We start from the raw sequence: 18,222 nt of genomic DNA, 5'->3' as shown, positions 1-18,222 counted from the left end.
GATGTTGTACTTCAATTAGTCATAAACATACAGTGCTATTATTACTGAATGATAACATTTTAACATAGAAGAATGAAATTCTTTTTCCCAGAAAGTCACCTCATTAGTCTTTGTGAAACCTCATTAAATAATAACTTCTGAAACAATTAATAATTTTGCATAATTTTACACAGTAGAAATCAGCATTTAAGTCACAGAAATCACAATTTTGGTTGGATATTACAATACTCTGAAGAACTTAAAAGTAACACCAGTACCTAGGCACCATTCCAGAACAATTAAATTTATATTTATACAAGAGAGATTTCTACAAGTTTTCCAGGATATTTTTGCTATACAATCCAAACAGAATCAAGTCTGCTGTCAGATTGACAGACTGAGAATCCAGACTCTAACACTGTCCAACAATATTGTTCTGGTTTAGTTACTTAAATTTCTTCATCTCCCATTTATCTTTTAATATAACAGTATAAATTTTGAAAGTGAAATAATTATATAAAATGCTTAGCATCTATAACTGCTATGTATAATTGTCCCATTTATGACTACTATTATGACTATTTTTACTACTACTACTACCAGTACTACTACTACTACTACTACTACTACTATAAACTCTATTATTATAGCTTGAAATAGGTACAATCTATTCTCACTGAGCAGGGAAAGCATTTCCTTAAAAGGGAAAACTGCTCATGTTGGTGTACTGACTTTCCAGTTTCTGTCACATATAATCTTCAGGATGATCTACATGACTTTCATGGCTAGTTCATCTATTTTACTAGTGTCAAGCCTTTGACTGGAAGCCAGTTTCATATAGAACCCCACCTCAGGCAGCACAGGCCTCCTTTTCTCCAAATATCTGAGGCATATTCTCCATGCCTTTTGGACTTATTCTGCTATATTTATTTGAGAAACAAAATGATGCTTCCTTTAATTACTACAGATCTCTGTTAAAATGTTCTTGAAGGATGTTTTGCACTCTAATTTATGTACATTTTATATGAAGTTTTATCCTTGTTCTTTAAGGTTTATCGTCATATATATATATCACAAAAATATTTGATTTATCACAAATTTTTCTTTTGTTAGGATACTACAATTAACGCAGACTAATCACAGACTCCCACCAATTTATTTCAAAGATAAGCTAAATTTTTAAGGTCCAATTCATTTAAAATATTAAAGCCAGAAACTTTCATGTGCTCTTTTTAAATTTAATTTCACTGTCATTTTTGAATTTAATTTCATTTAATTCAAGGGGTTACAGCTATATATGTAAGGTAGTAAATTTCATGTCAAACATTAGGGTGAGGTTTGTGTTCTGCACCTGAAAAGGTTCTACCCTATGCTTCTACCCAGATCCATCTTAGATCTGTCCTCTCATCCATCCCTTTCTAAAGCCAAAACACATTTTTAGCACGTAACTATTAGAAGCAAAAGTAAGTGCTAGGACTGGTGTTTTTTCTTAGCCTGGGTTTGTAGCTTCTAGGCGGTTCAGTAGAGGGACAACAATGTGGAGGGACAACAATGTTTGATATGCTCTTAATTAAGATCTCTACTACATTTCCATGAAGCTGATGATTCCCTTCAAAGAATCACAACCTACTTCTATTATAGAAAAGTATATTTGAGAAGGTTTATATTTAACTGTTCAATAAACAATAAAAATTTTCAATGAGCAGACATTTTAAACTTTCAGTACATCACCATGCTTTCTTTATCCTTTTTATATTTATGTTTTTATATTTTTCCTCCTCCCCCCAAATTTTACTTAAATACAGAATCATTGAGGAAGGTGGGTTTTGTCCATGACATTCTCTTTCTCTTTTTAGATTTCTTCCTAGAATACAGCATACTTGCATTTATCATTGCATTTAATATGGGTTTTATAGGAGATTTACTTTTGCACTAACCTATTTCTCTTGTCAGATTGTGAATACCTAGAATGGAAAAAAAATTTCTTATGGTATTTTGTCTTTTCCTTTGACACCTTATGTATGTTATGTATCCTGTAACTTTATAAACTAGATTTAAAATATCACTTGTAACCTGCTTCATTTGTATTGTAAGAGTAGGATTTATCTTCACTGTAATATTTTTAGAAGGACTGTTTTGTGTCTAGAGGAGTATATGCATGTAAAAGTTGTTATAGTCTACATTTAGTGAATAATGATTGAAAGAATAAAAAATATCAAACCTAAGCATAATACATCTGTCAAGTGGGAGGATTTAATTCTTCTATATTTATAAATTCAACATTGGTGAACAGGGAATGCTCAGTTTTTATCTGTAATAAGAACAATATATGATCTGAGTGTGGTGTGTGGTGACTCATTCCTGTCATCCCAACAATTGGAAATTTGTAGCAGGGGGATTGGGTGAAAACTTTTCTCAAAAAATAAGTAAATAAAAACAAAAAGATACAAGAAGGAAAAGAATTTTCAGTGCTATTCAATAGTAGAATGGTTCCTTCCGAGGTAATTAGTTAATTATACTGAAAATATTAGAATAGTTGATTGTTGACTATCTCTCAATAAAAGTCTGTTATTTCTGTGAAATGTGTTAATACTGCCCAGTACTAGTTACCTAACTGTCCAGTACTAATTATCTATGTTTATAAACAGGTAAACTAATCTTTTAATGTATTTTGCCTCAACTTATTAAGTACATAATGTTTAGCTCTGATTTGAAGGTAAAAGTACAGAAGACTATATTCAACTTTAACAATTCTTTGCAGTGTCTTATGCTCTTCAATTTGTCAAAGCTGAAAAAGCCCAAGGCTATTCCGTATTTAGCACAACTAAGTCTTCCAGAATATTTTCATGTTCCTAGGATTATCTTCATACCACAGATCCCAGAAATACAAACTAGTAAACCAACTGAATCTCAGGAAACCAAGGCTCTTACCATAAAAGGTAACCAGCAACAAGTTGGAATATCTGTCATTATTTATGTTAAGAAAGCAACCATGTGTATTTATGTGTTGTTTATCTTCTATATGAACCAGGTTCTTTATCACTTATATATTTTGCTCTTGGTCTCCTGTACCTCTCTATTCTCTTGCCATGAGCAAGAAAACATTAGCTAGGGTTAATGCAAATATTGATACACTGATATTATCAAATACAAGTTATCAGATATAAAAAGATACTAAATATTATTTATTTAAAATTGTCTTTTTCATTTGAGTTCCTTTAAGCACTAGACAACAACAAGAATGTATTTTTTTCAGCAGAACTATTCAAAGAATGTACCATAATTCCAGTTGTATGAATTACAAATGATATTTTGCATACATTTACTTTTATTGAAATTTTGCTTGTTCTGTGAATTTATAGTCATTGTGCAATGTTTCTAAGTCAGAAAGAGTGGTCACAACTTCTAAATTGAAGGAAAATCTGTTCTCTTTATCTTTCTAGGAAATGAGGATGCCCAGAAGAAAATAACACATCTCCATGCAGGTAACAAGAGTTTAAAAATTAGGTCTTATCTACGGCAATAACAGACTATGTGGAAATATAGATGTCCTTTTAAAATATTCAAATATAAAAAACAAAAAACCATGAAATCTGTATCTAAAAATAATACATCATTGTGAAAAGAGTATTATTGGCAGAGGGAAGTCAGTAGGTGGGAGGAGAAGGAAGAAGATAGTGGTAGGAATGAATATTATAGAAGTTCAATGGGCTATTTTCATGCATATGGGCTATTTTCATACACAGATTTCAGCCTCCTGAATTAGGTAGAATTATAAGAGTGAAGGGTCAGTCCCAAGCTACCAGTATTATTTTCTAAGAGGTAAATTACTTATGATATTTCTGAAAGGCAGAATTTTCCATTATTTTTGTAGGATGATATAGAGCACATAAATGGCTCTGTTTAGTCAGTTATCTAAAGATGAAGATCACAAGAATCATTTTAAGAACATAAAAGGTATATCAATGATATACATGCTTTTGAAATTTAACTATTAACTTACAACTGAAGATAGCATTGCATAATTTTACATAAAATTCTAAGTTTACCAACCTTTTGCAATTCTATTTATACCCATTCATACTTACCGTGAATTATTTATATAGTTGAAATATAGAAATCCTAAATTATAGAGGCTATGAGGTCATTAACGGAACCTCAGCTGTACTGTAAACATATGTGAATGTATAACTGTGCCCAAATGTGATTGATATTTTGGGAGGCAAATTCAAATACTGTAAACAACCAATATATAAATTAGGTACATATAAAGATTTTTTTAAACTGGAAAAATATTACTGTTGGACTCCATCTTAAGAAACGTGTATTTCTTTTGCAATCTGCTCTCAATGTAGATAAACAAAATTCCAGATAGCTTTTTCTTTGCCTCGGGGTAGAAGAAACAATGTTTATAACGCTACAAGTTCTCATATTTTTGAAATATAATTCTCTAAATTTCAATATCTCTCCCCTTACACAGTCTATGCCTTGTACTAAGATTTGCATTTTCTGTTCACTTCAGTGTCTTTCCTTCTACTTCTCATTTAACAATGAGACACAATTGTGCTCCATATCACTGAAAAGAAATACTATAAGTCAAATAACTAAATATAACCAAATCAACATAATTATAAGACTACATATATTCTATTGTTATATTTTTAGTATGTTTTCAGTTTGGCGATAACTCTTTTATTTTATTAGGGTCCATAAGTTAAAAAACTATGAACTTTATAAAAAGTTTCTCATTCTATTAGGTCTCCAATGGTGAACCATACATTCTGCAGTTCTATATTTAGAGAGGCATTTAATGAGGAATTTTGTAGCCATTTATCCTAGTTTAAGTCCTGGAGAACATGCTGTGCATTGGCTTGCTAGTTGCTCATTCAAATTAATTTGCACAGTTAGTAAATCAATCTGGAAAGAAAACCTTAAAATTAGCTATGGCCAAAACGTTTTTTTTTAACATGACAATTAGAGAAAATATATGGTATCTTGAAATGAAAATACAAAACACAAAATTAATTGACTGTCAACAATATCTTCCTTCCTTCCCCATGGAGGGGTTAATTAAAAAGTGAAATTTTATTTTCAATTGTTTTCTTTGGGAAATTTTGTCTTCTTAAGCAAATTATATATGAAAAAGACAACTTTCTAGTTAAAATGTTGGCAAGCTAAGACTTCTTGATTAGCCTTCTCTTAATTTTCCATTAAATGATCCATGAAGACATACAGAAATTCAAAAATTAAACAGCAATGGAAAAGTAAGATAACAGCTAGCCATTTACATGAATCCTATGAGAAACTTTCACTAATTACTGAGCTGATGTGGCCAGATTGAAAAGCACATTTAATGGCCTCTTCAGGTTCCAGCCCAATTAAAACATACTTTGGTTGTAAAGAGAACTCTGCTTACATGATCTGCCTTTTCCTCAGGAACTTGTTATTTATACCTACTAGAAAGCCTCCTTGTTGCATATATCCTGTCATGCAGTAGGAGTTCAAAATTATTTTTCTAATGAGTGAATGTATGTGAACCACGTGAGCTAATCCGTCTTGTTTTGCATATTGTTCTGGTTTTCTGATAGTCCTATTCTATTGCATATTTTCTGGAAAAAAAAAAAAACAAGCTTCTGGAGTTTAAACAACGGCAACTACAGAAGAAAATGTAGAGGACCATTATCCTTTCAAGAATGTATAGAATCTTGGGGCTGGGACAGTGGCTCAGTAGTTGAGCGCTTGCCTTGCATGCCTGAGGCCCTGGATTCGATTCCTCAGCACCACATAAGCAAAAAGAAAAAAGCCGGAAGTGGCGCTGTGGCTCAAGTGGTAGAGTGCTAGCCTTGAGTTGAAGAGCTGAGGGACAGCGCCCAGGCCCAGAGTTCAGGCCCCCACCACCGGACCCCCACCCCAAAAAAAAGAATGTATAGAATCTTGAACATCGATGTGTTGTGCTGGTGATGGTGGCAGTGGTGGAAACCACTCAAGGTGTATGCTTTTGATGAGAGTAGAGTTGGTTAATTAACGAGAATGAAGGCAGAATTACCAATAATAACTTTAGAGGTTAAAAAAGTGTAGAATTTGGGCATCAATGCAAAATTACAGATTAAGCTGTAATTTTACATGTAGCAATAATTTTACATGTAGCAATAATTTTACATGTAGTATGAATGTTGAAAACTTCAGGCAACCAAAAACTCTGTAGAATGCATAATTTCTAAATAGGTGTAGGCATAAAAGGAACTTAAAGAAATGTTGAATCCGATAAAATATGGGGACAAAGAACTAAAGATGTAGTAAATAATGGAGGAAATGTAGTAAATGATGTATGTGATAAAGAAAGGCACAAAATGAAATATTAAAAATAAACATCAATATATTGCTACCATGTAAAAAGCTGTCAGATTTTTCTGAGTGACAAAAGTCAATTAACTGAGAGTCAAAAAGTGGTAGTGAAATCATTTTTATTCTGACAAGGTAGCTGATGTGCAATTGTCATATTCATTTCTCTTCCATTACTCTCCCTTCTCCTCTTTTTATCTCCCACCAATCTCAACAAGCTTCATTGTTCTCATTTTGCCAAGTATAGTATTTTAATGATATTCACTTTCCTTCACTGTCTCCATTAGTCCACTCCAATCTCACTAGTACCCCATTCCTCTCAGGACCTGTTTTACATTCCTGTCATTCATTTTTTATTGTATGCTAATTTTTCAAAGAGATTCCCTCTGGTATTTCACACATTTATATACAGTATTTTAATCTGACTGACCCCTTCATTTACTCTCACTACTACTCCCTACTACTCCATCCCTACTACTCCCTACTATTCAGGAGCTTTCTGTGAGTTCCACGTTGTTATCTTCATTTACAGTTTAAGGAAGTGTATTTTGAGCCACTGGGAATGCAGTGAAGATAATAGAGTAATCATTAATCCTGCAGTGGTCCATTTCTTTGATATATATTCTGATATTAATCTGAAGGTCACCAGATGTTTTGGGCCCTGTAAATCTAAAGAAAAATTACTGATTAAGAAGTCTTTACCACTGATGTCTCTCTGCATTTCTTTTTCCTGGAGTAGCTGACTCCAGGACTTAATACCTTAATCATATGGGTGCAGCTTTTCTTTAAAGTTCAGAATACTTGACAAGGGTAAAGGAAACCAAAGGCAAGTTTGAAAGAACAATTTGAAAAGGAACAAAGTATCTTATTATCAGCTTTATCACTAATCACAATAATTACAGATGAATTAAACTGTAACAACTGAATTTTTTCATTGCCAAGTAAAGTGGTGCTTTATAGTATTTTTGATTGAATTTTAAAATATCCAAAAACTTATTCAGATATTTTCTAATCAAAAATATGTGGAATAAGTTTCATTATTAGAATTTATAGATGTTTAAAGCAAATAACTAAAAAGGAAAAGCTTTAAAATTTTTCAACTTGGTTTCATCTGGTCACATATTCTGAAAATATATAAAAGGAGAAATAAATTTCATTTATACTGGAAGATCTATATGACTCTCTCAATATTTGATGAATATCAAAGATAGGCAATTAATAAGGCCATACTATATTTGAACAGCACATATAATAAGATTATACTTTTCTATACCTAGTAAACTGAACTTGGCTTTTAGAGAAATAATTGATAATCCTTGCAGTTTATTTATTATAGCACTTAGATATCTCCTTGTAGTCTTTTTTGTCTCCATACTTTAAGACATCAGGAAGACTAAATAGTGAGTACTTCTCAGTAAAATTAGGAAACTGCATATCTGTTTTCCTTGCAGATATTTACATACTTCATAGGAAGGGAATTCCATGCTCTCAATCATTTGGAGTATGTCAGTTTGAAAAGGTTGTCTACACTGTATTCTATTTGGATTTCAAATACTTTGTTTCCATTCACGCATTCCTAATTCCCTCCTTATTTTTATTGCCTTTCCTTCTTCCATTCTTCTTTTTGCCTTTTAACTTTCTTCCCTTCCTCTTTCCCATCAGTCTTCCTTTTCACCCTTAAATATTATAATACTTTAGACATTTCTGGAGATAATCTCTTCCATGTTTGATAAGTTTACAAATAATCATGGAAAATTAAGCAGAAAAATGGATTTGTTAGTCAAGTTGTATGCTATAATTAATTTAGATTTTTAGCGATCCTTTTATTCTCAGTATCTTTAATTTGTCTGTAGAGAGACCACAGGAGTCAATGTCAGCTTGGAATTTCCTCTTACTTCAACCAGATCAGTTCTAGCTTCTTCTGTTTTGCGTGTTAAGATTCTCTCTTAGATATTGTTTGTAGTGTTACCAAAAGAAAAATTAAATCTATTAGTTCAATTTAAACAGCTAAGAACTTGATTTCAGAAAAAAAAAAGACTTTCTGTTGTTTAAACTAGCAACATGCTTTTTAATTACTAGTTGATTTTGTCATTTTTACAGCAGCAAATATTTTACAGATAAACTTTCCTTTGCTAAGGCATGGCAAGTTGTTATAGTAAAAGTTCAAATGGATTACCTCTGCCTGTATATATTTTTCTGTAATCTCCCCTCCTTCACTGACTCTACGTTTGGCTATGTGACTTGCTTTGGTCATTGGGCAACTTAAGAATGCGAAGGAAGCACATATTTGATAATAATTTTACATTAAAGTATTTCTTATTTTGTTACTTGTATATTTTGATACTAATATGAAAAAGAATGAGTGCATCTCAGAAGATTAGGGATCCTATGGGGCAGAATTCCAAGCCAAAATTTCAAACCACAGCCTTTGGTAAGGTTCCCAAATGAGTCCAGGTTATGGAATCATTAAAAAATAAGTGATTATTGCTACAAACCACTAACAATTGGGGGTGATTATGCAATAATAGCTGGCCAATATACCGGTATAAACTTATTGTCTCAACCAGACTCACTCTAAGATCTGTACATCATTTTTTTAATTATTTGAGGAATTATGAATCACACAGATTCTTTCAATGACCAAAGTTATTTTATTTTACTTTGATTCAGTAACTATAATCTGGTGGATTTATTTGTATTTGGTTGTCTTTAGTTACAATAGAATACTAACATCTTCTACAGTTGTGAAAACTACCTGAAAAGAAAATGCAGCAAGGTGTGGACATGTCGCTCAGTGGTAGAGCTTCTGCACTGGTTTCAATCCCCAGCACTGACGAAGGAAAAACTTCCTTGTTTCTTTAGGCCATTTTACAAGCCTGGCTTTAACTATACATTATAGTCCATCCAAATTATACGACCTAGAGTAATTTACTTAACCTGTTTGAACAGGTTACTTGTAAATGTTTAACCTTTCAAGGTGGATGTGGGCATAAAATTGGAATATTGGAAAGTGCTCATCTAGTTAGGTGCTCAATCAGTGTTGATTGCTCCTATTAATTCCCATCTGTACCCATCTGGCTCTCTCATTGACAAAAAGGAAAATAAAATGGAAAAGAGAAGCAAAGACACCAGGAGAATTATATCTAAGTAGGATAGGAATGAAAGGGCAGGTCAAAATTGTCCCCAACTTTAGTAATTTTTCAGAGCTCAGAAGTACCAACAGAAGCCCACATCTAAATTTTATAAGCTTCAAATAAACTCACCCACTTTAAAATAAAATACATTTTATTATTACCTCTTGACAAGTAGAATTTATGCTAACCTGGAAGATCATAATTTAATTTAGATTTCTTGGACTTCCCAGAGTTACAAAATTACAACACAGGGTAGATGGATTTCTTCCCTTCTTCAACTCTAACATGAACTGTAATCATTTTCATTTTAAGAATGTGTACTATTCAGCTTGTACACAAATCTTACTTCACACTTTTTTTCCAATGGACACCAATTAGTTACCCCATAATTCGAATCATTTTCTAGTTATGTCGACCTGGGATGTAATGGGTCTAGGAGTTACATGAGCTTATACCATCGAGCCTATGTCCTCCTTTTACAGGCAGGTGTAATGCCCACAGAGATTTAGAGTAAGAAGCTGGAAATCATGTAGCCCAAAGGAAACTCTCTTTTCTACACTTACCAGTATTTATAAACAATAACAGACCCTGAGAGCAGGTCATAAGAGCAAATAGTTTAAAAGGTAATCTTGGGGAGACGTATGTAGGAGAATGAGACACTAAAAAGAGAAACTATCTGGGGTAGCGTATGGATTATATTGAAGAATTGGAAAAGACTGTGTGATCTCCCTATAAGAAAATGATAGCCTGATAACACAATATAGCCAGTAAATCTTCCAATTTCTAAGGTTGGAAATGGTTAATATCTAAGAGGATATAGATATTTGCAAGTAAATGTTATAATCTGGAAGTAATTTGTAGTACTTGCCATACATACATATCTTACATGCTTCAATTGCATTATGTTGTATATTTAAGACAAATAGGTATCATCTCTCTATATATCAATATCTATATAGCTATATAGCTATATCTATCTATCTATCTATCTATCTATCTATCTATCTATCTATCTATCTATCTATCTATCTATATGTCAGTGCTAGGTCTTGAACTCAGGACCTCACATTCTCAATTGGACTTTTTTGCCTATGATTGACACTCTGACACTGGAACCAGATTTCTACTCCCAGGTTTCTGTTCTTTAATTAGGGATCAGAGTCTCATACTTTTTTTGCCCAGACTGGCCTGGAACCACAATCCTTAGATCTCAGGCTTTTGGGAAGGTAGGATTACAGGCATGTGAGCCAAGAGTGCTACAAGATAGATATCATTTTATCAATAAGTTTTCAAAAGGAAAACCGTCATTTTCTTGAATTCCAATTTTATGATGGCTTTCCTTTTGGATTTATAAAGGAGAAGGGCTCACCCTGTATTCCTTAGGAATTTTACCCATTAAAACTTCATCAGTTGGGAAATATATAATTAAGAATATCCTTGGCATTCACTTTCAGACTCAGTGATCACTAGGAAATGAACATCTCTGTATTCCAGCCAAGTTGAAAATTATATTGATTGCTATGTGAATAGAGCACTCCTTTGTCGTAGACATGTGGCAGAACATAATGCTTACTAAATCCTCTGTATAACCACTTAATTTATTAGCCTTTTTTAGTTAGATAAAGCCATGTACTTGGGTTTGGCAAATTAAGTGAAATACATGTTAATTTTAGACTGGACACTGAAAAATCCTTGAACAATCTTCCAAACATTCCTTTTTCCCTGACTTTTCTGACAACATAGAGTGATTTCCCAGATAATATAGCAGCAACAAGCTAGTAGTATCATTCAAAGAATGAGGTCCTTAATGACTTTAGGAAATACACATTCCTCCAATCCATGTAAGATAGGTACTCTTAATTTAAACTCTGGGCCTGGGCACTGTCCCTCAGCTCTTCAGCTCAAGGCTAATGCTCTACCACTTGAGCCACAGTGCCACTCCTGGGTTTTTCTGTTTATGTGTTGCTGAGGAATCGAACCCAGGGTCTCATGCATGCGATGCAAGCACTCTACCACTGGGCCACCTTCCCAGCCCTGTACTCTTAATTTTTAAATAAATTTGAATGATACACCCTGGAGATTTAACTTAATATATTACCTCAGTTGAATGTTGATTTATCTAAATTATACAATAAAATGTAATGCTGTAATACTAAATATTGTTTGACAAAATGAATTTTTAAGAATTATGGCATTGACTTACTTCACTTAATATAATTTTTTCTAAGTCTTTCCATTTCCTAACAAATGGGGCAATGTCATTCTTTCTGATGGAGGCATAGAATCCCATTGTGTATGTATACCACATTTTCTTGATCCATTCGAAGTAAGCCAAGCCCAAAGAAACATAGGCCCCATGGTTTCCCTTATTTGCAATATCTAGTATATGTATGAGTCAAGCAGAAAAGGTCAGATAAGTTGATGTTAGGAAAATGAACCCTAAGATATGTATAAATGTTTTTTTTCTTTCATGCATTTATTTCTAACACATTTATAAGATTATTTCTTTGTTTCATTGTATGTCCCTCCCCCACAGTATAACCCCTGCTTTCACTGTATTTGATGTCGATATAATTTGTTTAAATAAGGATACAGGTGGACCCATTGCAACAATGAGAAGTACAAGTTGTCATGTGGAAAACGAACTTTACAACTTTGGTGGGGAGGGGGGAGGATTGGGAGGGGGGCGGGGGAAGGCTGGGAAGGGATGGGAAGGAGAAACAAAGGAGGAGGCTGCAATGCTTGATAAGAAATGTACTCATTTTCTTGCCCATGTAATTGTAACCCCTCTGTACAATATTTTCATAATAAAATATAAATAAAAATATATACAGAAAAAAAGAATTATGACATTAAAAATGACTAAATTGTTTTTAAATTATTTTGATTGTTGCAGATGGATCTGTTTTAATACCCCTAAGATTTGCACCTCTTTCTTTTGGACGCTACCCTTGTAAAATGTTGTTGACCTCCAAGTACGATATACGCCTCTATAACTTTGAAGGTGTGGTAAATAAAGAAGAAGCAGAGAATGAATTTGTGTTTGAGACACCAGCATTTCAAGCACTTACTCAAGATATTCCAATAGTAAGTAAAACTAGGCTGGGTGCCAATGGATCATGCCTGTAATCCTACCTATTCAGAAGGCTGAGATCTGATGATCATGGTTCGAAGCCAGACTGAGCAGAAAAGTCCATGAGACTTTTATCTGCAATAAAATACTCAGAAAAAGCTGGAAGTGGCACTGTGGCTCAAGTAGTAGAGTGCTAGCCTTGAGTACAAAGAGGCTCAAGGACAAGTCCCAGGACCAGAAAAAAAACTGACTGGTTCTGGGACTGAACACTCAAAAGCATTAAAAGAAAATGACATAAATTTACTTACAGCTTTGGCTAAAACTAAAAACTAAGCCATTCTAAATCTGTGCCAACCTTGTCCTTAAAAAGATAAGGACAAAAACTGGAAAATGTTCGCAAGGAAAATTAGCTGTGGAGTCTTTCACTAAACTGTTAGATTAAATTTTCACCTGGTTAATGGAGGGGAGGGCATCTGGACGGAGGGTTATTTGCACTTCCCCTCATGATATTTCCTGTAAAATTCTAGAACTGAAAAAAAGTTTAATGTCAGCTTCTATAGTCCTATTAAATATGTAAAGTTTGGTGAGCTTGAACTCTGGGCTTGGGTGCTGTCCCTGAGATCTTTAGCTTAAGGCTAGTGCTCTACCACTTGAACCACAGTGCCACATTTGGTTTTCTAGTGGTTAATTGGAGATAAAAGTCTCATGGACTTTCCTGCCTGTGCTGGCTTTGAACCGCAGTCCTCAGTTCTGAGCTCCTGAGTAGCTAGGATTATAGGCATGAGCCACTGGTCCCTATCTTAAATATGTAAAGTTCTAAATCTGCTCTTTTTCTCATTTTAGTCTACGCAATAATCTGGCAGTACACATATTAGAAGGAAAATACATAAAAATTTATTAACATACAAACCTTGGGAGCCATACACAAAGTATAAGACTCAAAGAAGATTCAAAGTTGTTGAAAATTATATAGAAATTAAACAAAAAATATTGCAACATAGGCTTCTGGGAAGAGTTGAAGTATTTGCATAGGAGAAAAGACTTATTTTCTATTGTAGATAGCTTTTCAGATGTATCAGACCTCCTCTTCTTCCTGTGAGAAGTACTTTCCTATATAGAAAGAGGAATCTTAGATACAAAAGCCTCTGCCTACATCCATTGTTTACTAATAAAAGTATAAATTTATTTTACAAAAAATCAGCTATGCTAGGGACTGGTGGCAACACCTGTAATCCTCACTATTCTGGAGCCTGAGATATAAGGGTTGTGGTTTGAAGCCAGCTCAGGCAGTGAAGTCTGACAGACTCTAATCTCCAATTTATTAGGAAGAAAAAAAACAGGAGTGAAGCTGTGGCTCACGTGATAGAGAAGTAGCCTTGAGCAAAAACCCTTAGGGACAACACCCAGGCCCTGAGTTCAAATGCCAATTCTGGTGCACACACACACACACACACACACACACACACACACAATCAGTTATTCAAAAAATTATTTTTGTCTACAATTTTTCAGAATAGCCATCATGAAATATTACAAAGAAACAAATTTCAAGAAAGCTATTTAAGACTCCTGAACTCACTTCAGCTGTCTTAAAGTCCTCCAAACCTCTCATCCCAAATTACTACAGATTTCTAAATGCATTCTGTTGCTGGTTATTTTTAATTGATATCAGATTTTCTTCTTGAAGGTGCTATTACTCAGTAATCAATTCTGAAGTATGGCTTTGCTTAAAAAGTTAAATTAAGTATCCATAGTTAATGACAAATTCCTAATTAAAAATTATTATGGCCTCGTTCCGATGTCTCATGCCTGTAATTCTAGCTACTCAGGAGGCTGAGATCTGAGGATTGCAGTTCAGTGCCAGGTAGGCAGAAAAGTTCATGAAACTCTTATTTCCAATTATCACCAGAAAACTGAAAGTGGTGTTTTAGCTCAAAGTGGTAGAGCACTAGCCTTGAGCGTAAAATCTCAGGGACAGTGCCCAGACCCTGAGTTCAAGCCCCAAGACCAACCAAAAAAAAAAAAAGAAGAAGAAAGAAAGGAAGGAAGGAAGGAAGGAAGGAAGGAAGGAAGGAAGGAAGGAAGGAAGGAAGGAAGGAAGGAAGGAAAGAAGGAATGAAAGAAAGAAAGAAAGAAAGAAAAGAAAGAAAGAGAAAGAAAGAAAGAGAAAGAAAGGAAAAGAAAAGAAAAGAAAGTAAAAAGGCTTCCTCCTGATTTTACCACACAGAATTGTGGGAGCTCAAAATTTTGTTGTGATGTTAACATTTGACTAAGACAGTTAATAGGCACTGAGAGTACTGACAACTGTAGCTTGCCTACTTATTAGACAATGTAAGCAAGAAGTTAATGTAATTGTAAAGTTATCTTTGGTGTTTTAGAGTAATGAATTGATTTTTGATTAATTATTGCAGATATAGTGAAAGTCATAATGACACACAAAATTCTTTCTATAGCATATGTAATGTTTGTTTTCTAAGAAATCTATGCATTAGAACACCTTTTTATTTCCCTTAGGCATAAATTATATTCTACAAGAACATTTGCCATTTTAACAATAGTCAAACAGGTGAACATCTAGATACTGATTCTTGGCTAAAACCATCAGGCAATGTTTCTGCATAACTTAGAAATATGTGTGCATTCATCTTTGGGCCTTTAGTTCACAGTGATGTAACCATTCTTAACAAACAGGATTTTCAGGAAGTGGTGCTGTGGCTCAAGTGCTAGAGCACTAGGCTAGAGCTGAGAGATAGCACCCAGGCCCAGAATTCAAGCCCCACAACTAAACAAACAAACAAACAACAAAATAAAACTAGGCTTCAAACAGGATTTTCATGTTGTGATGTTTGTATTTTTCATTTTTGGTGCAGTGAATTGAACCCAGGAATTGGACAGATTAGGCAAGTGCTGTACCATTTTGGTACATCCTACTCCTTGGATTTTTGTGACAGTCTTGCTATGGAGCCTCATACTGGCCTGGATCCTTTGATCGTGCTACATTGGCCACCCAATGTAAATGTTTGCTACCACACCCACTGTCGTCTTAAGAAATAAAGAATTCAGATGTAATTTAACTCTGCCCTCACTCTTCTGATATTCTGTATGTTTTTGTTATTTCTAGCATAATACAACAAACAATGAATGGAGATTTCAAGCTATGATAGAGGGCAAATGGTTTTGTGGACCTGCTATTTTACATGTGAACCCAGGTGAAACTGTGCCATATCCTCTCACATTCAAACCTATTATGGAATGTGATGTGATGGTATGATCTCTAAGATTCGTTCCTATAGTATGACTATGTAAATATATCTATATATGGTATTATTCTACTCAAATGATAAAAAGTTTGTGGAAAATGTGTATTTTTTAATTTGATATTTTTTTACTTGAAACCTTAATGCAGTTTGAAATTTGAGAGCTAAATATTCTGAAAGTCACCAAGTCATTTTCTCTGAATAGTTATATTGAGATTATTTATACAATATGCTGAATTATGTAAAATCATTGATGTTTTGTTCTTCATTAAGAAATTAGTTCCATCAGAAAATACTTTCTTACAACAAAATTTCTTTGGCATGGAAGAAAGCACATATATAAATGCTACATATTAGAATACCTATATATACTCTCTCTGCTCTTTTCTAGCTCTTTCTCAGCTCTTTCCTTCTCTTCTCTTTCCCAGCTCCCTACTCTTTCTTAGCTCTCTTTTCTAGCTCTCACCTTTCCCAGACACTCTCTTTTCTAGCTCTTTTCTCTCTTTTCTAGCTCTTTTCTCTCTCTTTCCCAGCTCTCCCAGCTCTTTTTCCCAGGCCTTTCCCCACTGCGTGGAGGACCAAGATGGCCTGGTGCCAGCCAGAACGATGAAAAAACCTACCCTTTACTTGAATACCACGAGCGTGGTGCTGTTCTTACTCGGCTACCTCTTTTTTAAAACCTAACATAAATGGTGTAAAATTAAAGAAAGAATACCTATAAAAACTGGAATTTAGAGAGAACTCTATAATTTAAAGCTTTGACACATGAAGAGCTTTATATCAACAGTGTATTCAGCATATGAATTATACAGAAATTGGAAAAGTCAATGAATGGCTAATGTGTTACAAGCATGTTTCTTTTTTAATTTAATTTTATTGTCAAGGTGATTTACAGAGGGAAGCATGTTTCTTTTACACTCACAATGAATACTATGTTGGTGAATGTTTGACATTGAACTGTAACTCCATTAGACCTGAATTTTGGCTGTTTTGCTACAGGGTAAACTCACTCTACAAAATGAAATTGATGGTTTGGCATACACATTTGATGTAAATGGAATTGGTAGAAGACCCCTGGCCTTAGAACACATTACTATTGAATGCCAAGTAGGGACAATAACAAGTAGAACCATACTAGTGCCCAATTCTACAAGAAGTCTCCTAACATTTAAGGTAAGATATTTTAAAGTATGGAAATACTTCTGAATATATGTTGAATTATATGAAAGTTTCACAACAGTTATATTTAATCATATGGAGAAATGTTCACAATTCTACCTTTAATTAATACAATAGTTGCTAAATATAAATTCCATTACTAACTTGAATTGTCTTCAAATGAGGGGATTTTTTTTCAGATATTCTTTCCTGTTTCATTTTGTTTGAAGTCAATGTATTACTATGTCCTCAACCTGTATAAGTGTAGGTGTACTACAAGTTTTTGCTACCACATAAATCATGATTTTACATTTTGCTATTAGCAAATAATCATAACATATTTAAGTCTATATATTTATGGCATTTGTATTTTATCTTGAAAAAAATTGTATATACCAATAAAAGATGTTTTAAAAGTGTTAGAAACAACTTTTTTAGAGATGGAGTCTCACTAAGTGGTTACAACTGGCATCAAACTTACAATCCTCCTTTCTCCACCTTCAAAGTAGAGATTACAAAAATGTACCACCATAGCGTTCTTGAAACATAGCTCATTGGTAAAAGTTCATGGTTAGCATGCAGAAGGCCATGCTATTAATCCTCAGCACAAAAAATGGGGCACATCCTACTCCCATGTTTATCTAAAAATTTCTATGTACCTAATATCATTATCAAAACAAGCTTCAAGTATCTACTGGTATTTTAAAGAAGATTCTAATACTTTGGAAACTCTCTGAGCTTGTCCTCTGCATTTGCTTATAATCTCAAAAATTATGCTTTGGAAGCTGGGCACCAGTGGCTCTCAGCCTGTAATCCTAGCTGCTCAAGAGGCAGGAAAGTCTGTGAGCTGTGGCTCAAGTGGTAGAGCACTAACCTTGAAAACAAAGCTCAGGGACAACTCACAGGCCCATTAGTTCAAGCTCCAGGACACACACACACACACACACACACACACACACACACACACACACACACACACACACACACACACACACACACACACACACACACACACACACAGAGCACCTTAGTTTTCTTCTTTCTCTACTAGATTGCAAAGGAATATTCTATGGAGTGAATTTTTTAGATTAAACTTTCCTCTTAAGCAGTTATACTGTTCAACATGCATCTTGTAACCCATTTGTACATCTGCTTAAAGATAATACAAACAATTTAAAATATCTCTTCTTACCGCTCCCAGCTAAATTTTTTCATACTCCATACTCCACTAATAGTTTTCATTGTCCTTCAATAGCTTGTCATCGCTTATCTCTTCAGC

The 18,222-nt window shown here is 34.0% G+C and overlaps 1 protein-coding gene across 1 annotated transcript in view; it reads left to right on the top strand.

Moving 5' to 3' along the window:
* Positions 1–18,222, top strand: part of Cfap47 (cilia and flagella associated protein 47) — a 223,411-nt gene that overhangs the window by 132,916 nt on the left and 72,273 nt on the right. Inside the window, exons 45-49 of the mRNA XM_070039243.1 lie at positions 2,741–2,918; positions 3,423–3,464; positions 12,352–12,542; positions 15,650–15,793; positions 16,785–16,958. Coding sequence (XP_069895344.1) covers positions 2,741–2,918; positions 3,423–3,464; positions 12,352–12,542; positions 15,650–15,793; positions 16,785–16,958 — 729 coding nt within the window. The remainder of the gene's footprint in view (positions 1–2,740; positions 2,919–3,422; positions 3,465–12,351; positions 12,543–15,649; positions 15,794–16,784; positions 16,959–18,222) is intronic.

The sequence above is a fragment of the Dipodomys merriami genome, unplaced genomic scaffold (genome assembly GCF_024711535.1).
Source record: "Dipodomys merriami isolate MVZ:Mamm:240054 unplaced genomic scaffold, mDipMer1.0.p SCAF_3, whole genome shotgun sequence".
Lineage (NCBI taxonomy): Eukaryota > Metazoa > Chordata > Mammalia > Rodentia > Heteromyidae > Dipodomys > Dipodomys merriami.
The sequence above is the reverse complement of the archived record's forward strand: the minus strand, read 5'-3'. Positions and strand labels throughout refer to the sequence as shown.